This window comes from Giraffa tippelskirchi, chromosome 7, assembly GCF_054371585.1.
Source record: "Giraffa tippelskirchi isolate mGirTip1 chromosome 7, T2T-mGirTip1v1.2.pri, whole genome shotgun sequence".
Classification (NCBI taxonomy): Eukaryota; Metazoa; Chordata; class Mammalia; order Artiodactyla; family Giraffidae; genus Giraffa; species Giraffa tippelskirchi.
The window spans coordinates 117,900,769-117,925,898 of record NC_137281.1 but is presented as its reverse complement, the minus strand read 5'-3'; the positions used below and the strand labels follow the sequence as shown (position 1 = coordinate 117,925,898).

Here is a 25,130-nt window from a genome sequence, read left to right as displayed (position 1 = left end):
GAACATAGAGTTCTAGTCCATATACCTAAGAGAATGCTGGTTTTTCTAATTAGTATTGTATGAGAAATTTAGAGAACTTTGTATTTCATGAATGAAGACAAATTTGAATATATTGACTACTGAATTCAGATACTGAATGGGAGATGTTAATAGTTATTCAGACCAAACTGGATGGAATTAGCAAATAGGAATTAATGCAAAGATGAGAAGCTAGGTGCAGACATACTGATTTGGTTAGAGAAAGTTAGAGAAAAGGGAATAAAAGAAGTCTGAAAAGAGGATGAGAGGCCAGCAGAGGACCTTGTTAGGGCCTCTTTGTAAGGAAGAGCACTGACATTTACCTATGCTAGTGTCTCATCATCCCTTAGACATAACTCATTGTGGCCCCAGACCCACCCACGCCTAGAGAACAATCAGAAACACAGGATCTGCTTCTTCTGTGGGCCTGTGGCCTCTTATTTCTGCTTTTGACACCCTGTGTTCATTCTTTTCTTTTGCTGAAAGTATGTTTTCACTGCTCAGTTTTTCCAAAGATCAAAAGTTGATTGCTCAGGTCACAACATTGTTACTTTCTTGTTGAAATGTCTGAAAGGATCTGACAAAATCTCCATGTCCCAACTCCCACTTCCCAAGATATAAAAACTAATTGGCCCAGTTTCCATCACATAACCACTCTGGCCAAAATAACCATGTCCAGAGAGAGGCTGTGTTGTCATGGAGGTGTAGAGAATGATGTAAAGAAAGGCTGAGTGGTTATTGGTTTTAGATGCAGCAGATAGGTTAGGGAATATTAAGGTTTGGTACAAATGTGCCCAATTAAAGAGAAATTTTAATAGAGTTCTGAGGCTGAAATTTGGACAGCAAGAGGTTGAAGATGACTGACTCATGAGGAAGTAAAGATCAGGACTTCTGTGAGTTAGGTGAAAGGTTCAGTAGCCTGAGGAGGTAACAACACTGAAGGAAAGCTGAAGTCTCTTTTGTTTGTTTTTTATTTACAATCAGGTAGGATATAAACCTGTTTATTGCTTAGGTTGAATAAACCCAGTAGAGAGAAAGAGAATTAAGATGCAAGCCAGGCAAGAGATAATTGCTGGAGCATGATTCTAGAGGTGGTGAGAGATGATGCAATCAGGAGCGCAGGAGGAGATATGACCTTTGAAAAGAAGACATTCTCATATCCACAAGATGTGCAGTGAACATACAACCCTGAAATAAATCTCTCTCTGAATACTTATTGTAGTTGTTCCAATTGGGTGACATTAAACCTGTGGATAACTTCAGTCTGTCTTCAGTCAATGAGGCATTCTGTGTCAGCTAGATTTCCAAGCAGGTATGAGAATCAAGGTCTGGCCTTTATGATGAGACTGGATGTCAAAGAACCTTTTCTTCCCTAAACAGGATGTCTTTCTGTTTATACCTTTATGTCTTTGAGTACACAGCCCAACTGCCTTTTTCAGCATTGCACGCTCTAACTGGGACGACTAAAAAATGCTAATTTTCATACTAAAATCAATTAAACAGGTTTTTACCATTCCAGGAAATTGACTCTCAAGTGTAATTTCCATCATCAAAGTACCTGCTATATTTTTTCCTAGAATGAGATTGGTAAGCAGTAAAATACATAGATTTCAGGTTTATAATTTGGACTTCCCAGGTGGTGCTAGTGGTACAGTGGTATAGAATCTGCCTGCAATGCAGGAGATGCAGGAGGCATTTGTTCAATCCTTGGGTGAGAAGATCCCCTGGAACAGGAAATGGCAACCTGCTCCAGTATTCTTGCCCGGAAAATTCCATGGGCAGAGGAGCCTGGAAGTCTACAGTCTATGGGGCTGCAAAGAGTCAGACATGACTGAGCAACAAAACACACACACATACAAAAAAATGAACATACATACTATCCCAACTAAGATACAGAACATTTCCATCACCCCAAAAGTTTTATTATGTCACTTTCAAGTCAATTCCCACGCTTCACAGGCAACAACTTTTCAGATTTATGTTATCATAGATTAGTCTTGTTTTGAGCTTAATATGAATGGAATCAGAGAGTATGTGCTCTTTTGTGTCTGCCTTCCTTGCTCATCATGTTTTAAGATTCGTATGTAATAGTGGTTCATTTTTTATTGTTGTTTAGTGCTCCACTATTTCAATATACTATAATTTGTATATACTTTCTCTTCCTGATGGCTATTTCCCCACCTTTTGGCCATTATTAATAAGGCTGCACAGAAATTCTTATACAAGTTAGTTTGAAAAAATATACCTTAATTTCTCCTGCATAAATACTTAGGAATGTAATTGCTGGACCTTAGTATAAGTGTCGGTTTAAGTCTACCAGAAACTACCAGATAGTTCTTAAAGTGATTATATTCTTTAACATTGTCTTCTTTAATGCATAAAAATTCTAGTTGCTTTTTATCTTCTCTCGAATTTAGTATGTAACCAGTCTTTTAAAATTTTATCCATTACAGAACACCATTCCATGTTCGATGCATGTGACAAGGGCTCAGGGCCGGGGCAGTGGGATGATCCAGAAGGATGGGATGGGGAGGGAGGTGGGTGGGGGGTCCAGGAAGGGGAACACATGTAAACCCATGGCTGATTCATGTCAATGTATGGCAAAAACTATTACAATATTGTAAAGTAATTAGCCCCCAACTAAAATAAATAAATTTATAAAATAAATAAATAAATAAATAAAATAAATAAAAAAAAATAAAATTTTATCCATTCTCATCTGTATGAAATGGTATCTCATTTTTGGTTTTTAATTTGCATTTCCTGATATTTAATGTTATAGAACATATTCCCTTACACCTATTGGCCAGCCTTCTTGCCTGGAGAATCCCATGGACAGAGGAACCTGGTGGGCTACAGTCCATAGGGCCACAAAGAGTCGGACACAACTGAAGCAACTTAGCACGCACGCACACATTGACCAGTTAGAAATCAGTCTGAAATCATCACTGATTACTAACCCTTTGTGTTGCTTTTAGGGATTTTCTCTTGCCATTATAGATCGAAAGCAATAAAATGAGCAAAATAACCTAGCAAGTGCCTAATCATCTATAAAGAATACTTTGTGAACAGATTTTTTTATTGAGACACCAAGGTGCAGAGCTCTTTAGATTTCATTAATTAGACATGTGGACATCTAATCAATGTACCAATTTGCCAGCAATACTCATAGTTTCTTGTTATAGATATATTCAGTGTAACTTTAGCGTGAGGCATATTTGTGGCTGAAATATTTAATTGTATAAGCAACTCTTGTAGAAATACAATAATATCTTATAAATTTGAACCTTGCTTTTTTATAATGTGTAATAATTACTTCATCCAGGAGGGTATTAAATTTGTATTAAGAACAGGATAAATCTGTTTCCCTGCTACCCTACTAACATTTAGGTCAAATTCTGTTTATGGTTGAACAGAGTAGTGATAGTTCATAAAATATTGGTACATTTTTTATTGCTTTTTTCCCCAATAAAAATTAAACAACTATTAAATAGTGGGCACCCTGATACATTCCATTAGGGAAGATAGATGCAAAAATGAGAGGTTATATTACCTCATGATATTGCAATAATACATGTAACACAGTGTAGTGTAGTGTATCAGTGGTGTTCATGTGAGCCCATGACACAGATGAAGGGCATATTAATTCCTACCTGGGTCATCAGAGAGACCTCTGCAGAGTGGTACTGCTTGACCTGGACCTAGAATCCAACTTGCCAAGTAGGGAATTTAAGATACTCTGGTTGTCTTCATGAGTTTTGGCTTAACATTTTGTTGGAGTAAGGGGGGAATGGTAAGGAAGAAAGTGGATATTAATGAAACCAGACACTATGCCCCACCAAGAAATGTGACAGATGTGTTCACTCTCATCATCACATCATCTCACACATCTTGCAAACACCCGTAGAACAGGGATAGCATAATTCCTGGTTTATATGCAAAGAATGTGAAATCTCTGTGGTACCAATCCCAGTTTCAGAAATGTTAAAATATGTTTGTCTTAAAATCAATAAAATACAATAAAATCATTATTATAAGTTTTTTATCCATTCCTTTAGAGTATGTAACACTTTAAAAGAAATAACTTTTAACTACATATAACACTACACATTTTTATCTTCCTCACAAGGCTTCAGAATTGGTATGATTCTTACTCTCTCCTGAAAAACATCGGGCAGTTTGCTCTAGTCTAAATGGATGCAAAAGAGGAGCCATGTTACATTAGGACTCTCTTTTCTGTCTTACAGGCAGGAAGGGCGTGGGGATAGAGGAAAGATCTGCTCAGATCACAAGCTTATTGTTATTTATTTAAAACATAAATAATATCTAACATTTTTGAGTACTTCTGTGGTTCCAGGCACTCCTCTCATGATCTCTTATTTAATCCTTACAGCAATATGAAGGAGTTGGTACTGTTATTATCTCATGTGTCAGACGAGGAAACTTAGGAACAGAGAGGTTAAGCAGTTTGCTCGCTGTGAACAGAGAGCCAGGATTCACAGTAGACCATCTGGTCTGGCTTAAGCCTCCATCCCATGCCCCTCCCCTAATGTAACGAATAGTATATGTTGGAGCTCAGCTGGGCACCAAATGGAACATGCCTTCTATTCACCAAAGATGGAAGTGCTCCCTGATAGAACTGCGGACATCTTATTTGAACAGTGTGCTGTGTATGGTTTGGGAGACACATTTATATTTAAATTCTACTCCCATCACTTGAGTAAGTCATAAGTAACTTACTTAGGGTCTCTGAGTCTCAGTTTTCTTGTTTTTAGAATGTGTGTGCTTAGTTGCTCAGTTGTGTCCGACTCTTTGCTACCCCATGGACTGTAGCCCACCAGGTTCCTCTGTCCATGGGGACTCTCTAGGCAACAACACTGGAGTGGGTTGCCATGTCCTCCTCCAGGGGATCTTCCCAACCCAGGGGTTAAACCCAGGTCTCCTGCCTTGCAGGACACCTGCATTTACTGACTAAACTGCCAGGGAAGCCCGTTTTTAGAATAAGAATAATATATTTGCCTTATGAGGATTTAAGATTAATCATTTTAAAATATTGAAGACAGAGTAATCATTTTCTATTAGGATGAAAACAGCAAAAACGTGCTTGGGAAGCTCAGGTGGGGGCATGTAATTTGCTCTTTCAGGGACTTGGGCCCCTGACTTATCACAGGTCACTAAGCTGGTAATGTGTCTCCAAGCAACCTAGCAGGACAGAGACATGGGAAACATTAGAATTAGTGGCAACTTTTGCTCCAGGATGGTGTTTTTCCTCAGTGACATTCCTTCATATAGCTTATGTGTCTAGTAAGAATTCCAATACATGATGAAAGTGCTTATAAGATTTTCTTACAGAAAGCTCTCTTAATATCAAAAGACTTTCTAGCTCCAGAAACTTACTGATGTTGACCATAGAGAATCAAGGTCAAAGTCAAATCACTTAAAGATGGACTTGGATTACTGCTTCTGAGAATGTTGCCATGGTAGGAAGATGCCAAATCCTTGGATGGATCGCCTTAGAAGAAGGCAGTGCAGCACAGGCAGGAAAAGCAGTGAAGCTGGGGCAGGAGATCCGTATTTTTGTTCCAGCTCTGCTGTTTGAACTCAGGCAAGGGTTTTGGCCCTTCTAGGTTTTCATTTCATGTTGTGCACAATTCGAGGATTAGTGCTATTTGAACTGTACTCTCCAAGCCCTGGTACCTGTAGAGGGTCTGTATGGGCGGTAGCTAGTGTGAAAGCAGCAGGTAAAGTGAGCCTCCAGCACCGCTTCTTTAATCCAACCAAAGAGGCTCAGCTTTGATCAGTTATATTTATTGAGTTTCCATGTCTGCTTTAGTTGGGGGAGAAAAGAGGTGTTGGTGAAATCTGAGGGTAAAATCCAGGTAAACTAAAGCAATATGTCTCTGAAATGGCATCATTCTAAGTTGCTCATCTGTAGCCAGTGTACCTGTGCTCTGCCTACTGTCCCCATCAGTGGGCAGAAGTTACTAAGACTGGGGAAAAAAAAAATGTTGCAAAGACTTACTCTCCAGAGGAGTGTTCTGTAGCTGGGAACAGGGCCAGACCATAGCCAAGACAGTCAGTGGGCCAGGCGTATTCAAGGCTGCCTAGTGGCTCATATCTGGCCTCTTCTGCTACTCGTCTCCTTTCATGGGAAATTCTCCCCAATCCCGTGCTTTTCTGTGTTCTCTCTACTTTTCCCTCCTGCTCTTGAGGAATGTATTCATAAACCTTTTATACCAAGACACAAATTGACTTATGAGCCTTAAAACCGAAGATCCCCTTGGTGAGATTTGCATTTCAACAAGGACCAAATCTAAAATAAAAGTGACATAGCTTCTTGAGGCAAGAGTTCTTCAAATGTATTACATAGGTGACCACTTTTTTCCTTAGGGTTGGTTCTCGTGGGAAGTAGAGCTTAGTGTTTATGAGAAAGGACTCTGAAGCCAGTCAGTTTGGATTGCATTTCTACCTGTGTCACTTCCCAGCTGTGTGTCTTTGGGCCAGTTACTTGGGTTCTCAGTTTCTTCATCTGTAAAATGGGAATCAATAACAGCACCCATTGCAGATATTATAAACAAACATTAATGTAGTAATCTCTACAAAGGAGTCGGCAGAGTATGGCATTTAATAAGCATTTTGAAAATGGAAAAAACATGTACAAGAGGTATTTGATAAATAGTTGAGAAGAATAATGAAAGACTGAAGATCATGATTCGGAATATATGAAAAAGAGAAGATAAAGAAACTATTATGAAAACAATTAGTTCTTGATCTGTCTTTTAAATGATTGAGGCCAGATTAGCTGGAGGACCAGAATAATACAGATGATCTTATTTACAAAGCAAAATTTGACACACAAATGTAGAGAACAAACATATGGATATAAGGGGGAAAGGGGGGAGGTGGGATGAGTTGAGAGATTGAGATTGACAAATATACACTATTGTCAGTATGTATAAAATAGATAGCTGAGAACCAACTGTATAGCACAGGGAACTCGACTTGATTCTCTGTGGTGACCTGAAGGGGAAGGAAATCCAAAAACAGGGGTTATATGTATACGTAAAGCTGATTTCACTTTGCTGTACTGTAGAAACTAACACAACATTATAAAGCAACTATACTCCAATAAAATTTTTTAAAAAGTGAGAGACAGTGGAGGAATAAGCTTGTGTATCTCTGGCACCATGAAGAGGCCTGGAGTAGAGGGTATGAAATAATCTGTACCCAGAGAATAAGAGGGAAAGCTATATTTAAGGAAGATAAGATGGAAATTAGTTCAAGAGATGGTTTGGAATGGTAGATGATATTACTTTAGGAGGCCAGTAAGCTATCACAATATTAAATGTCTGGAGTAAGGAGAATGTACATTATTATAGTGAAGGGACCAAGTTTGGAGTGAGGAGACCCAGGCAATACTTTGGCATCTATGAGACACACCATCCACACCCATACACTGTGGATAATATCCTCATAAGGTCATCAAGAAGATTATGAGTTGATACACACAAAAGTATTTCATAGATTCCAAAGTGCTTAGAGAATGATTGGTACTAGATGTCATTGTGGACTTCTAAACCAAAGTAGCAGCAATGGAGGTGAGTAAAAAATTGTAGATGGGCTATTGTTTGATTAAAAAACTCACAAAATACCTTATTAGCTAGAATAAAGAGGATATGAATCATTTGGCATTCATTCTTGGAGAAATGGATCTTTCTGTTTATTAAAAATAATTTATTAGCTTCAGATAAACCTCTTAATCACTTTCTAGTTTGCTCATTTTTGTTGAAAATATTTTCTACGTATTGGTTTCTTGTTTGTATCATAATATAAGACAAAAAAATAAATAGTTCTCAGTGACATCATTTCACATGCATTATTGTGTTTCAGCAATTTTCATTGTCATAGTCAGCCATGTGACCATAAGTTACATATATATATATATACATACACACACAATTATTTTACTCCCTCATATAAAAACGATATATATGATAGTTCTATTTTAGCTTTTAAGGCATCTCCATATTGTTCTCCATAGTAGCTCTATCAATTTATTAATCCACTCCTACCAACAGTGCAGAAAGTTTCCCTATTTTCCACAGCCTCTCCAGCATTTATTGTTTGTAGATTTTTTGATGGCCATTCTGACTGGTGTGAAGTGTTACCTCTTTATCGTTTTGATCTGCATTTCTCTAATGATTAGTGATGTTGAGCATCTTTTCAGGTGCCTCCTGGTCATCTGTATGCCCTCTTTGGCATAGGAAGCTCAGCTGAGTGCTCTGTGGTGACCTAGATGGGTGAGATGGGGAGCAGGGAAGTCGAGGAAGGAGGGGATATATGTGTATGTATAGCTGATTCACTTCATTGTGCAGCAGAAACTAACACAACATTGTAAAGCAACTATACCCCAATTTAAAAAATAAAAATAAAAAAAAACAACAAAAATGAAAGGTATATAAGGCAGGTATAAATCCAATAAAGACATTCGAAGGGAGGCTTTTTAAAACCTGATCTTTTTATTTTCTCATCATCTGCCTTGTCCCAGCTACACTGCTGTTCCCTCCCATGAGCTCCTTGTGGCTAATGGTGTGACTAGCTTTCTCTTGCACCTCCAGCTTCCCTGGCTTGTTACTTTGCCATGCTTTAACGGTCCTGCTCATTGAGTTGTGTGGTCAGCACACAGGTCAGAGCTACTTTCCACTGGGCCTTCTGGCTCTGATGACCTGCCCCTGCACATGGTTAGGTTTTGGTCTGTCTCTGCAGCAGCCCCTCTTCCTTCCCACCTCATGGGAAGTATCTTCCAGCCAGCTGTCTTTCAAATCGCCAAGAATTTACTGTTGAACAGATATATGGTGAACTGTGTTCATATATTTCTCTTTGACTTATTCTTGGAAAAATGTCTTTTTTTAAAAATTTTTTTAAATAAATTTATTTATTTTAGTTGGGGGCTAATTACTTTACAATACTGTAGTAGTTTTTGCCATACATTGACATGAATCAGCCATGGCTTTACATGTGTTCCCCTTCCTGGACCCCCCTCCCACCTCCCTCCCCATCCCATCCCTCTGGGTGATCCCATTGCCCCGGCCCTGAGCATTTGTCTCATGCATCGAACATGGAATGGTGTTCTGTTTCACATATGATAATATACATGTTTCAATGCTATTCTCCCAGAATGTCCCACCCTCACCTTCTCCCTCAGAGTCCACAAGACTGTTCTATGCATCTGTGTCTCTTATTCTGTCTCGCATATAGGGTTGTCGTTACCATCTTTCAAATTCCATATATATGCATTAGTATACTGTATTGGTGTTTTTCTCTCTGGCTTACTTCACTCTGTATAATGGGCTCCAGTTTCATCCATCTCAATAGAACCGATTCAAATGTATTTTTTTAATGGCTGAGTAATATTCCATTGTGTGTATGTACCACAGCTTCCTTATCCATTCGTCTGCTGATGGACATCTAGGTTGCTTCCATGTCCTGGCTATTGTAAACAGTGCTGCGATGAACATTGGGGTACACGCATCTCTTTCAATTCTGGTTTCCTCAGTGTGTATGCCCAGCAGTGGGATTGCTGGGTCATATGGCAGTTCTATTCCCAGCTTTTTAAGGAATCTCCACACTGTTCTCCATAGTGGCTGTACTAGTTTGCATTCCCACCAACAGTGTAAGAGGGTTCCCTTTTCTCCACACCCTCTCCAGCATTTATTGCTTGTAGACTTTTGGATAGCAGCCATTCTGACTGGTGTGAAATGGTACCTCATTGTGGTTTTGATTTGCATTTCTTTAATAATGAGTGATGTTGAGCATCTTTTCATGTGTTTGTTAGCCATCTGTATGTCTTCTTTGGAGAAATGTCTGTTTAGTTCTTTGGCCCATTTTTTGATTGGGTCGTTTATTTTTCTGGAATTCAGCTGCAAGAGTTGCTTATATATTTTTGAGATTAATTGTTTGTCTGTTGCTTCATTTGCTATTATTTTCTCCCATTCTGAAGGCTGTCTGGAAAAATGTCTTTTAAACCAGCAATCAGACAGTACAGGATATTTACTGTTGAGGTGCTGTAATGAGAAACAGAGGCTTTCTTGCTCTCTTCTGGAGGGGGATTAATGATCATCCTAACAGGGTCCCTGTGTGCTTAACACAAAATCAATGCCAACAAAGGAGCAGTGAAGAGATTTCCCTATTGGGCTGGTAGTAGGAATTAAGCAGAGAGTAATAAACACAAGGTCAGAAACTCAAGTGGCAAGCCATGAGGTTCCTAGGCCAAAGTTGGGGATTCAGTTCAGAGTCAGGGACTGAGAGAGAAGAGTCATGCTGAAATAGAGAGGGCAGAACTTGGGGAGGTGACCGGGTAGGGCCTCTCTCAGATCATCCTCTTTCTCTTCTCTTTCCCTTGCAAGTTAGCATTCAGATACCCAGGTCACCTATTTTATTGCATTTGATAAGGAATTTAGAATTGTTTATTGATCTGAAAAGACTGTAACTTAATTTTGGTAATGATTTAGCAATAAATTGCTGACTGTTCAAAGGTTCATTAGCTCTTTTGGCCCACAAGGACACCTAATGATGAAGTCATACTAAATAGCTTTTTTACAGAATGGACTTGTTAACACACTGGCAAAAAATATTTTAATCCCCATCAAACCCTAATATTCAGTTTGGAGTTGATACATTCTCAGTCCAAATCTGGGGCCTGGGGTCAAGACTGTGTTCTTATTAATTTCATGTACTAAGTCAGGTTTCCTTGAAAACTCTAAACCTCAGCTTCCTTTTCTGGAAAATAATACTAATTTCACCCAATTATTATGGGATTAAAATGAAGTGCGGTAAATTTTAGAAAATTATATACACAGTGCTTGGCATATAGTAAGTAATAATTAAATATTATTACTAAAGTGTCTCATAACATAGTCTAGCATTTTAATCTCTCTCAAAGATTTCCTGCCAAAAACTTTACATCTTATCCCCAAGCATCATTACTGAAAATAATGTGCATGCATGCTAACCCTCTTCAGCCGTGTCTGACTCTGTGCAACTCTATGGACTGTAGCCCGCCAGGATCCTCTGTCCATGGGATTTTCCAGGCAAGAATACTGGAGTGAGTTGCCTTTTCCTCCTCCAAGGTATCTTCCCGACACAGGGGTCAAACCTGCATCTCTTATCTCTCCTGCATTGGCAGGCAGGTTCTTTACCAGTAGCACCACCTGTATGAGTGTGTAATTAAAGGGCTTCCCAGGTGGTGCTAGTGGTAAGAAACCTTCCTCTCAATGCAGGAGCCTTAGGAGACACAGTTCAATCACTGGGTCAGAAAGATCCCCTGCAGGAGGGTTGCATGGCAACCCACTCTAATATTCTTGCCTGGAGAATGCCTTGGACAGAGGAATCTGGCAGGCTACAGTGTATAGGGTTGCACAGAATCAGACATGACTGAAGTGACTTAGCGTTCACACATGCACGTAATTAAGGGTAATACAACTGGAGGGTAAATATGAGATTTTGAATTCAAGTAGTTAAGTATCATATGATGCATATGATGGTAGAGTGGTCTCCCCACCCCTCCTCAGCCCCTTCTCTTCCCACATATCTTTTACTGATATTGATTTTGTCCTGATCTGGGCTACTAACATTTTTTTGTTTAATAGAACTTTAGAGAAGAGAGTAGATCTGTGGGTTTGTATGTGGTGCATTTTAGGACTTGTGTCCATTACCACTGGTAATATTCACTTTGTATGCAGCTGATAGTTTCATTGACCCCAGGTCTAAGGACCAAGATATTATTTTTGCTTTAGTTGTTTTTCATAAAGCTCTGGTGCAAGCTATTGAGAAAGAGGATAACTTGGTGCTGCTCACTAGCTGTGTAATTTTGGCTGTGTCTGTTAATCTCTTTGAGCCTCTTGTTTCCTCATCTCTAAAATGGACATAATAATGTCTTCTTCAGAGACTTTCTGTGAGGATTATTTGGGATAGTTTAAGTTTCTGGAGGGCTTCCCTGGAAGCTCAGATGGTAAAGAATCTGCCTGCAATGCGGGAGACCCAGGTTTGATCCCTAGGTTGGGAAGATCCCCTGGAGAAAAGAATAGCAACCCACTACCAGTATTCTTAGCTGGAGAATTCCATAGACAGACTGTAGCCTGGTGAACTACAGTCCATGTGGTTTCAAAGAGTTGGGCATGAATAAGCAACTAACACACAAGTTTCTAAAACATAACAAGTGCTCATTAAATGTTAGCTTCCTGCTCTATCCTGGCCACTTGCTTGAAGGAAGTTCTGCAGGTGATATTTGAGACTCACCAGCCTCGTAAGGGGCTTCCAAGGTGGCTCAGTGATAAAGAATCTGTCTGCAATACAGGAGATGTGAGATAGATTTCTGGGTCAAGAAGATCCCCTGGAGAAGGAAATGGCAACCCACTCTGGTATTCTTGCCTGGGAAATCCCATGGACAAAGGAGCCTAGCGGGTTACAGTCCATGGGGTCGCAAAAAGTGTTAAATGTGACTTAGCGACAAAACAACAACAACAAACCTTGTTAAGGTAGCTATGGCTTTGTAATGAAATTGTAACAGAGATTGAGAAAGAGAACCCAGTAACTGGGAAGGTGAGATTTCTGTATTGGAAATTTGCCTCTGGACCATGTAGGTATAAAGCATTCTCTATTTCCCCTCCAATTGCTTCTTTATAGTATTGTTTTCTTTGTTTGTTTTTCATGTCATCCTCCAACTGAGTAGGATTCCTAGGTTTCCTTTTATTTCTATCTACCTTAATTTTCACAACAGATACCACATGATGAATCTTCTGTGAATACTTCTTTCATCTTTTCAACACACTTGTTAGTTCTAATGGTAACTAATAGGTACTGGGCTCTGCACCGTTTTAGATACTCTTCTAAGAACTTTACATGTGTTAACTCATTACAACTATTCCATGAGGAGATACTATTTTTGTCCCAGTTTAATCAGTATACAAGTGGTTCCCTTTTCTCCACATCCTCTCTAACAATTATTGTTTGTAGACTTTTTGATGATGGCTACTCTGACTGATGTGAGGTAATACCTCATTGTAGTATTGATTTGCATTTCTCTTAAAATTAGTGATGTTGAGCATCTTTTCATGTGCCTCTTGGCCATCTGTATGTCTTCCTTGGACAAATGTCTGTTTGGATCTTTCATCCATTTTTTTGTTGGGTTGTTTTGTTTTGTTTTGTTTTGTTTTGTTTTGTTCTGTTTGATATTGCACTGCGTGAACTATGTATATTTTGGAGAAACTAACAATATTGTAAAGCAACTATACTCCAATAAAAAATAAAAATATGGAATAAAAAAAGAAAAAAATGTACAAGTGAAGGCAGTAAAGAAGTGACTTTCTCATGCTTATATGGCTAATATGCCTCATCCAGAAGCTGTGCTGAAAACCAAAAACCATTAGTGCCCACTCATCAAATGGAGCTTCTGAACCTACGTTTCAGAGATTTCCACATTCTATTTACATTTTGTCCATGCAGACCTATCCTCCTTTAGTTCCCATCTCTCTCCAAGGTGGGTGCTTCTTCATTTTTAACATGATGTGAGTGTTTGTGATGCCTACCTTCTGCAGATACTGATTTTCTTTATCTGGATTGTTTAAGGCCAAGTTCAGCTAGTTCAGGCTTCTTGGAATCTTTATAATCCATTTTAAAATTTATGGGCTTGTTACTTGTTTATTCATTCATTTGTGCATGTATTTATTTATTTGCCCAACAAATATTGTAAGTCTAATATATATCAAGCAATTTGAATGTTTAAAGTTAAATAGATCACAGCCCCTGCCACCTCAAATCACATTTTAGATATAGACACATAAATATTTCACACAAATAACCGTTATATTCTAAGAATTGCCATAACAAATGTGCATTTAAGGCATTATGGGAGCCCAGAGGAGGAAGTGCTGGAGTCTAAGGAGGTCAAACAAGGTGATGCTAATCCCTGCTTGATCTAAGACTTTTAGTTGCCTTAGAGACATTCATGAGTAAGATGTGGGGATAGAGGGGACGGGAAAGAAATGAAGCCAAAAGGAACAGCATGGACATAGGCACGTTGGTGAGGCAACAATACAATGATCGCAGAACTGTTACTATTTCAGTGTGTCTTAGGCAGACATGCTTCTGGAGGTGACAGGGCATAGAACTACTGAGACAGTGATTTAAGTGGAAGGATTTATATCTTTTAAATGTATTAGTTTTAAAAAAGGTTGATTTGAGAGAAGAGCCAGCTTAGAATTAGGAAGACCATATAGGATACAACTGTAGTAGTCCAGCTGAGAAATTGTGGAGTTCAGCACTGAGGCATCACCAGTGGGATGAGTGAACATATATAGGGTATGGAAATAGGATGGATCATATTGAATCTAGAATGATTCCTGGGTATATGTCTTGGGGAAGTCAATAATTAGGATATGATATTAAATTGAAATTAATCATTCAAGAAAATGACTAGGTGTTGGATGGAATTTATATTTGGACAACCAGATGATGATGTTTAATAAGTGACTGAAATGTGGGTTAATTTCTAACTTTCTGTGAGTTTGAAGGTAAGTATGCCTCTGTGAAACCATCACCAAGATTGTGTTATGAACACAGGATCTACCCTCTTAGCAAAATTTTGGATATGCAGTATTTATTAACTAAAGGCACTGTGATGTACAGTAGGTCTTCAGGACTTATTCAACTTTCATGACTGAAACATTGTACCTTTTCGACCAATTCTTCAATAACTATTTATCAAATGTTTTTATGTATGCTGGGTTCAGGATGTTTGAAACTGGACAAATCATATTCTTACCATTAAATAGGACATAGTCCAGGGGATGGAAACAAGAGTGAGAGTACAGTAGGGAAGAATATGTATTGCTTATGCATTGGCGTGCAGGAGAGTGTGGCAAAGAGAGAGAAAAGCTCAGTGTGGGTGGTCAGTGAAGTCTTCACTGAACAAATGATTCTGAAGCTGAAACACAATTTTTACAGACAAGTAGGGCTAGACATGAATGATACTCTAGGTGAAGAGAACGGAAAAGTTATTGAGGTGTGAAAGAGAGTAGGGCCTGTAGTGAATAACAAGTTATTCCATGTGGTTAGAATACAGAACAAGTGAGTTCATCTGTGCAACTGTGTCCACATACCCTCAGGTTTGCGTTTTGAAGCAGGGCATCATTGCAGGTTAAAATTTCCTGTTCAGAATTGTTCCAGCCATTATTGTCTAGAACAATAGCTCTGAACTAGTAACACAGGTCAGGAAGTCTAAGCACAATTTCATGAAAATATTAGAGGCATTGACAAAATTGTTGCTTTCATCTAAACAAAAAGCAGATATTTGTTTCAAGGTTTGGGAAACCCAGGATCTTAGACAGAGTGATTAGTAGAACAACTTATTTTACTGAAGTTGGCTTTAAAATAATTTATCTACTCTACTGCTACTTAACTTTCCAATATGTCTTTTTTTCCCCCACAGGAGAGGTTGCATAGGGGTACAATAAATGTTTTTTGAATTGAATTCAGAAATTAATTTCTTGACATTTTTATTAGTAGAAAACAGGTCCTGGCATGTAATTCTGAATGAATGACAAATTGTTTCAGACGAGCAAAATTTGACTCTGACTGTTTATGAAATCCAGAAGACATGGATTTAGAGTCTGTCTCTCTCCTCCATCTTTTTGCTTCCTTCTTGCATTGCAGTGCCCTGTCTCTTATGAAGCTTGGCTCCTGGCCAGAGAATGTATTCCCCAAGTCCCTGCAGAATCCTAGTGAAGTGAAACTGGCAGATTTCCAAATGGAGGGAGCTGATAAAGAGCCATCAGGCTCCTAAAACAATGTGAAGTTTATGATGTATTCTTTAAAGAATTAGAGCATTTATCTACTCAAATCCATAGTTTGATATCAATAAAGATTGTTGGTCATTACTATTATTCTGTGATATATTTCAGTGATGAAATAGTCAACTAGATTATATGTGACTACCTGTTACATACAAGGCATAGTGCTGGTAAACCAGCAAAATTAATGTAAACTGTCGTTGTCGTCTTCACGTAATTCAAGAAGCTAACTGTCACAAACATGACTTAGTTATGTGGTAATTTACATTATAAAACACCAAATCGTAGGATGAATTATATATCCAACCAATTTTTTATTATCTTTAGACATGTTTTATCTGTGGTACAATCTCTTCTTGTGATTTGGCACTCTATCTTCAGTTACTATCTTAACCCTAGGGATGGGTTTCCTGCCACCTGTCACAAGTCTGCACTGGTTGGTTAGGGTGGCTTTGCTTTTCCAAGCCACATTCTCTGAGAACTTAGATGTATTATCCTTATTTTTAAATATAAGATTTTCCTATTGTGTTTTTGTTGTTATTATATGCCTAAATATTATATAATTGTCTATTTTTTTCAATTCATCATACTCCAGTGACAAATTTGATGTCTATACAGGATGTATTTTCTCTTGGTATTTACATCATCCTATGAAATATTTCCTTACTTGGATTATTTTAATCATTATTTAAGAAATGATCAATCATCGAATACCTAGAAAAGTAAGACTATTTGAATAAGAAAAAATCTTATATACATGAATAATATTAATTCAGTGAATTTTAAATGTTTGAGGTGGGGCAAATATATTTAAATTTAAATGTAGTATTTGTATAAGTAAATGTAATTTTAGGAAAAGATATAAAGTGGAAATGATAAGCTCATATAGTGACTATATAATAGTTATTAAAATTTGCCTGTCATCTTATACAAACTTTGCTAAATAATTACCATTACCTTTACTAGTATTTTAACTGTGTCTACCCATAAGTGATTTAGGAAAAGGAAATGATAATTTAAACACAGCTATTGGTTCTGCTTTCCTTACCTAGTTGTTTTAAAAGTGTGTGTTGAAATTCAGATATTTCTGTGTCCCCTCTGCAATTTTTCACACACTGTGTATCTTGAATAGTTTTGAAAACTGTTAGCAATGGGCTAAATCTAGGGTGGAATTTTGAGATTCACTTTGCAATTCCTTTTTTTAGGTACTGCCTGAAGTTACGTGGAAATGAGAGAGACTCATGAAACCCCTCCTCCAAGAGAGAATGAATGTCTTTCATAAATGGAGCCTGGCTTCTGGTTTTCCCAGGCCAGTGACACTGTGGCAGCCACAGCGGCCCTTCCTGCTATTTTCACTGATTCACAGAACATCTGAACAGTGATGCTGGCCTTGGATTTACAGAGTTCCATCCTGATACATTATTTACTTCCCTGGGACAGAAAAGCTTGCACTAATTGCTCTCCATGGTGGCTAATCTTTTCAGGAGCCTGATTTTACCTTACATCCATAAGCTTTGCAAAGGAATGTTTACAAAGAAATTGGGAAATACAAGCAAAAAAAAAGAGAATCGTCAGCCAAAAAAAGATCAAGGCCTTCCTGTTGCTGGCCAGACCAAAACCCCAACATTTTCTAACACCTTGAAAAGCACGGTAAAGAAGCTTGCAAAGTGTTCATCCACTCGCAACTTATCCACTGAAGAAGAGGAGGCTAACAAAGAATTTTCTCTCTCCCCCACATTCAGTTACCGAGTAGCTATTGCCAATGGCCTCCAGAAGAATATTCATGTAACCAACAGTGATCATGAGGATCTCCTTCAGGAGTTATCTTCCATTGAGAGTTCCTACTCAGAATCACTCAGTGAACTAAGGAGCAGTACAGAAAACCAGGCGCAGTCAACACACATGATGCCAGTTAGACGCAACAGGAAGAGCTCCAGCAGCCTGGCACCCTCAGAGGGGAGTTCCGATGGGGAACGCACTCTGCATAGCTTAAAGCTAGGAGCTTTACGCAAACTGAGGAAATGGAAAAAGAGTCAAGAGTGTGTCTCCTCGGATTCAGAGTTGAGCACAATGAAGAAAACCTGGGGAATCAGAAGCAAATCTTTGGACAGAACTGCCCGAAACCCAAAGACCAATGCCCTGGAACCTGGATTCAGTTCCTCTGGCTGCATTAGCCAAACACAGGATGTCATGGAAATGATCTTTAAGGAACTTCAGGGAATAAGTCAAATCGAAACAGAACTTTCTGAACTCCGAGGGCATGTCAATGCTCTCAAGCATTCCATTGATGAGATCTCCAGCAGCGTGGAGGTTGTGCAAAATGAAATTGAGCAGCTGAGGACAGGGTTCGTCCAGTCTCGGAGGGAAACTAGAGACATCCATGATTATATTAAACACTTAGGTCATGTGGGAAGCAAGGCAAGCCTGAGATTTTTAAATGTGCCCGAAGAAAAATTTGAATACATTGAAAGTGTGGTGTACCAAATTCTAATAGATAAAATGGGTTTTTCTGATGCACCAAATGCTATTAAAATTGAATTTGCTCAGAGGATAGGACACCAAAGGGATTGCCCCAATGCAAAGCCTCGACCCATCCTTGTGTACTTTGAAACCCCTCAGCAAAGGGATTCAGTCTTAAAAAAATCCTATAAACTCAAAGGAACAGGCATTGGAATCTCAACAGATATTCTTACTCATGACATCAAAGAAAGAAAAGAAAGAGGGATACCATCCTCCCAGACATATGAGAGCATGGACATAAAGCTGTCTACTCCAGAGCCCAGACTTAAGAAGAACAGTTGGCACTCACCTGATGACAGTGATGGAGAGCTGGCATCCGACCTCAATAGAAACAGTTATGTTGTGCTTTCCAAGTCAGAGTTTCCAACAAAAGGAAGTGCTTCCAAGTCAAGTTCAAAATCACACAATGCTAGAGCCAAGAATAAAACTGCTAGTAGCAGCAAAATTGCAAATAAATCAGAATATGATAAAATTTCTTCACATTTGCCAGAATTGGATAACTTGGCCAAACAAACCACAACCCATTATGCAGATGTGACACCTCTCTGGCACTCACAGAGTGATTTTTTCACTGCTAAACTTAGCCGTTCTGAATCTGATTTTTCCAAATTGTGTCAATCTTATTCAGAGGATTTTTCAGAAAATCAATTTTTCACTAGAACTAATGGAAGCTCCCTCCTGTCTTCTTCAGACCGGGAACTTTGGCAGAGGAGACAGGAGGGCACCCCTACCGTGTATGACAGCCCTCAGGATCAGGGTTTGAATGGGGCTCCTCAGGGTGTCCAAGTGCAGAGTGAAGTTGAGAACACAGAAACTGTGGACAGTGGAGTGAATAATGGCATGGTGTGTGCATCTGGAGACTGGAGCCACCACAGTGATTCTCAGCTCTCTTTACATGAAGATCTTTCTCCATGGAAAGAATGGAGTCAAGAAGAGCAAGGAGCCGATTTAGGTTTAGATTCATCTACCCAGGAAGCTTTTGACTATGACACAAACAGTCTATCTGATCAGCAACTAGATGTTTACCATAAAGACCTAGAAGACTTGGGAAAGGGCCACAGTGACCTTCAGGATGACTCTGAGAGCTATGATTTAACCCAAGATGACAACTCATCTCCATGCCCTGGGCTGGATAATAAACCACAAGGACAGTGGGTTGGCCAGTATAATTCTTATCAGGAACCTAATTCTAATGAGCTGTACCAAAACCAAAACCAGTTGTCCATGATGTATCGAAGTCAAAGTGAATTGCAAAGTGATGATTCAGAGGATGCGCCACCCAAATCTTGGCATAGTCGATTAAGCATTGACCTTTCTGATAAGGCTTTCAGCTTCCCAAAATTTGGATCTACACTACAGAGAGCTAAGTCAGCCTTGGAAGTGGTATGGAACAAAAGCACACAGAGTCTCAGTGGGTATGAGGACAGCGGCTCTTCCTTAATGGGGAGATTTCGGACATTATCCCAATCAACTGCAAATGAATCGAGTACAACCCTTGACTCTGATGTCTACACAGAACCTTATTATTACAAAGCAGAGGATGAAGAGGACTATAGCGAACCAGTAGCTGATAACGAAACAGATTATGTTGAAGTAATGGAACAAGTCCTTGCTAAACTAGAAAACAGGACTAGTGTTACTGAAACAGATGAACAAATGCAGGAGTATGATCACCCATCATATGAAACCCCTTATGAAACCCCACAAGATGAAGGTTATGATGGGCAGGCAGATGATGTGGTTAGTGAAGGGGGATTGGAACCCTTAAATGAAGCACCAGCTGAAATGGAAATGAAAGAAGATGAAAACCAAAACATCCCTGAACAACCAGTGGAAGTCACAAAGCCAAAGCGGATTCGTCCCTCTTTCAAAGAAGCAGCTTTGAAAGCCTATAAGAAGCAAATGGCAGAATTGGAAGAGAAGATCCTGGCTGGAGGTATTTATGTTTAACCACTATATTATGAGCTCATTGGGTTGTGTTCTTTAGAACATGTTCTGTGTTTACTGTTAGGAGAAGGAATTTAGTTTCAAGGAATTTTCATGTTTATTCTGAGAAGAATCTTATTTTTCTTGGCTCCCCCAACAAGCTTGGCTTGACAATTTAAAATCAAGGTGCTTTCAAATAGATCATACTAAAATAAGCACTATACTCCGTGGATCAAGATTTCTGTGCTAGGATTGGTCAAAAAACGCCCTTCATATTTCCAACTTAATGGCATCAGGTATCAAAGGAAGGGTGGGTGAAATCAAAGAGCAGCCTGGTGGTCTACATTTTGGTTCTGTTAAGTTTTATAGGGATTGGGAGAAAGATAAACTTAATCTTAAAGAATTAGGAAAGACAGATTCCTAGATTTACCACTCCTTTCCCCATCAATTCTGTACTTTGGAGAATGCCAGCAGGAAGAACTAGGTCTACACAGCCAACCCCATCCTGATCCATGGAAGACCACAGCTGCACTCACTACCTACTGATGCAGCTAAGGGAGGACATTAAAGTCCTAGGCTGTGCCTGAATGGCACTCTTTTGAAGGAGTCAGTAAGGGAATAGAGACAAGTAGCTTCTTCCTAAAGAATGGAGTAGAAGTCTCTTGACCATTATGGAAATGAAAACAGTACCTTACCTAATAATTGTCCTTGACCTCCTAGGGGAACAATTTTGGATCATATACTTTTGAAAAGTAGCTGCATATAAGTAAAAGTTTTGTTGCCTTTTAATTTCTCAACCAAACTTTATCTCAGTCCCTTAACATTTACTTTATTTTCATGCTTATCTCTTTATATCTTTAGGATAGTTTGATATAATCTCAGTTTTAATTGATCATATATTATTAATGGTTTCTTTGAATATGGAAATGTTATCTTTAAAATACTCTACATAATACTTCATAAAGTTATATATTTATAAGATCAAACATTACTTGCTATTATAAAATAATATAATAATTTATTTATCTGGTAGCTGATTATGGCTTCATTTTCTGTGATCAGATACTACTTCAAATTGGTCATGTTCTGGCTGACATGGGTAGATCATTGACTAAACAAATACCTTCATGATTAAACTATTTTAGGCCCTAAAACAATTGAAATAACTATTAAGAGTTCTCTGCTCTAAAATTCTGTTCATAAAAAACAGCATATCTTATGTAATTTTTTTAAAGAACAACATAAGTCAAGGGCGTATTGGGTACATTGGCTGTGTTTTTTGGTTGTTATTTTTAAAGGGAAGAGCTTTCAACTATTTTTAAAATTGATTTGAAGGGGCAAAGTAGTCAAAATTTTATGTAAATGTAATGTATACTGGAATATCTTATTTTGGAGTGGCTTTTAATATTAGATATTCTTATCACTGAGACTCAGTTCATAGTTCAAAGCCTGAAATACAGGTCAGGCTTTTGACATTATATTTTACTTACTCTGGGTTCAGAGAGATCTACTCAAAGCCATATTAAGAATAAACAGACTGTGTAGGTGTGTGTGTTTGTTGTGGTGCAACACATGAATGCCAACTGGTTAAGGTATCCAAAATGTTAGGCAATATTATAAATACAATGAAACTATATGTTTAAAAAAAAAAAAAAGTGGATCTTCACCAACTTATAAAAAAATCCCAAATTAGCAAACTTTTGCAAGGTAGTTTGTTACTTATAATGGCTATTTACATAGCTAAAATCCTAGTCTTTCAATGGTACTTATCATCAGAAAACATGAATTCATTTGGTTATTGACACAGCACCCAGTTCAGAATCCTAAGATAGGTAAAACAATTGTGTACCACATACCTAACACACTAGGTGTCTCATACCTGACACACTGACTCCAGAGGACTCAGACCACTCTACCATTTTGGAACTTGGCTTGTTATCCTATGAGCCAACTTTGAATGGAATCTGTTGGATATCATTTATCCTACAGGAAACCATACATACATCTTTAAGATGCTCTCTGATGGCTTGAAAGGCACCAGATTGACTACCCAGGAGGTTGCAGTAGCCTAGATTTTAAAGGCCATCTCCTCTCTCTTTGGCAGCAGTCAGGCAGTTGTCCCCCTCCTGTGACACCAATATGCCTCATGAGGAAGGGCAGCCAAGGGAAGGCATTTTTCAGGCCCCTTCCCGGTTCAGAGCATCCCAATGATGTGCCAATCGTCATGATGGATTCTGTGCCCATAGCCATCTGCTTACTGGGCTTTGGGCAGATGCCAGTGTATTTTTCTCTTCATGACGATGCAGTCACCATTAGAAAGCAGTGCTGTCTTCTCTCCATTACTGACCTGGCAAGATTGGACCTTAGATCTCTTGCTGTAAACAATGTGGGAGGTGGTTCTCCTGACACAGCTTGATGGAATTGTTGGCTTATGAATTTGAATCAATTATTTCAACTTTTGTCTTCAGGGTCCTGGTAAAGAGGGACTTTTTAAAGACCCCAGTGTACATGGATGTTTGATGCCAGCTTAATGAGAATCTTAACTTTGAACAGCAGGCCAATCAGGAGACAGACTTTAGTCTGTGTGTAGCCAGAACCTCCATGAGGCCATATTCTTCCCTTGCTGCTGGACCCTATGTGTGTAACTGGTCTGAAACTCACACGTGATGGTGAATATCTGATCCCCTCCCCTTAGCCTTTCACCACCCTTCAACTGGAATTAATTAATATCTCCTCTGAATTTCCCTATACCTATTTCTTGGAGCTCTGGTGTCCACCTTTATAATGACAATTTATCTATATTCCTTATGTTCTCTTCTAAACTGTAATCTGAGGGTCAGAGGTATTGTCTTTCCATCCTTTCACTTTCACTGTGCCTAGACCAGTGCTTTATACAGAGATGGCACTGAATATGTTGGATGAATGCCTACATCAAAGGAAGCAGGATACTGAATAAAAAACATGAGCTTTCAAGTAAAATCCAAATCCAAACTGTGGCCTTTAATTGCTAAACTGTGCCTTTATTTCCTAGGGGTTCAGAAGTATGATTAGAGATGCAAACTTATTATTGAGCACGATTATATACCAGGCACTTTCCTAGCAGTTTATCTATCTTTTTATTCCTTTGCTTCTTGCAGCATCACTATAAATTTGATTCCATTATTATCTCACTTTACAGGTGAGGAAACTGAGATGCTGAAAGCTTACATAACTTGTTCAGTGTCATACAGGTAGTAAGATGGTGAATACAGAATTAAATAGATGGTTAATTTGTTTTTCGAGAGAAACCATATACTAACTCACCTCAAAGACTGTTTTGTTCATGTTTTAAGGTGGAGAGACATGATGAAAGATGGAGGTAACCTTGACCACAGGCAGGGCTCATTCCAGCTAAAGGATTTTCACAAGAAAATAGAAATACTATGAAAAGCACTGAGGTTATATTGTGAAATAGTTCATTCTCAGTTTCTCTAGTCCAAATGCATGGTTCATCTTATAAATCAAGGCTTGTAGAGCCCAATAAATACTGTACAACAGATGTTTGAATGATGATGTTCTAAAGTCTGAGTACACTTTACCAGGAATTATATTCTAAAGTCAGTTTGAAGTAAGTTTTTCAAGCAAAATAGTAAAAAATGTTTTGTTTTGAAATGTCATTTCCAGGCTGCCTGTAAGTTCCGGAAGAGGCTGCTGCTAGACAGGATTGTAAAGTCCATAAGTGAATTGCCCTTTCCATTGCTATTGTAATGCCAGAGCCTGCCCCAGTATCTGGCATATTTATCTAGTCCATAAATAAATTGGACTAGATTTATAAATGGACTAGATAAATAAATGCTAGACTCCTCTCTAGTTCTGTGGCAAATTCTTAGAATTCAGATAAACTTTAATTTTCTTTCTTTCTATTAAAAAGACTTTTTTAATTAGATATATTTTAATATAGTACAATGGGGAGAACATGATGGAGAGTGAAAACTTGACTTTTCTCACCTTTGGCTCAGTTAATCACATCTTTCTTTCTATGATGATGTTAACTTATACATCTCTAAAAACTTACCTGAATTTACTTAAATTCCAGGTTTAATGTTGAAGAATAAATATTTCAACTAAGTTTTGGAGGTTTATTGGCCCAAGTTTATCTATCAAGAGGTGCTTCTTAAACTTTTGAACATCCCTGGGCCTCCGCTGTGGAGAGTCCAGCTCAGGAGCTATGAAGTCTGCCTTTTTAGTGTGTTCTCTGATGCAAGTGAGCATCATAGCACAAATGAAGAGTGCTGCTACTGTGTAGCAAATATTATACCTGCCCAGGTAGGATTGTTGCATCTCCTCTTTTCTAATTGGAAGAGATAGAATCAGTCTAGGAAAATGTGTGAATAATTTGCTTAAAATGAAGAATGATTTATAATTCTCCAGAGCAGCAGGTTATTACACTTATGAGGAGGTTTTGGTAATTTCTACACATTAAAATATAGAGAAGCAATATATATATAGTCCTTGAAATTTAAACATCCTTCTTCAAGGCAAGTATAATAGTACAGTAATAACAGAAGGCAGCCCATTTGTAAAATGTTCTATTTAAAATCAGTGCATAGCAATACATTTTTGGTTTAGTATTGTTGGCTTCCAAATACTCGATAATTACCTAAAATATCAAGTGATTGTCTTGGTTTTTGAGACAGGCTATGATCTATGTGAAGAGTGAAGGGACCAAGGGTCCTTACAGGCAGTGGAAACAGCTAGCATCTCTGCTTCTTGCTAGACAGAAAGCCCAAAATGCCCAAGGGAGTAATTTTTCTAAGAGACAGGATTGGTACTCAAAAG

At 38.5% G+C, this 25,130-nt stretch overlaps 1 protein-coding gene across 1 annotated transcript in view; it reads left to right on the top strand.

The window, feature by feature from the left end:
- The window catches only part of UNC13C (unc-13 homolog C), a 1,717,543-nt gene that overhangs the window by 1,118,961 nt on the left and 573,452 nt on the right, over nt 1-25,130 (top strand). The window contains exon 32 of the mRNA XM_081513848.1: nt 17,072-20,322. Coding sequence (XP_081369974.1) covers nt 17,331-20,322 — 2,992 coding nt within the window. The 5' untranslated portion in view covers nt 17,072-17,330. The remainder of the gene's footprint in view (nt 1-17,071; nt 20,323-25,130) is intronic.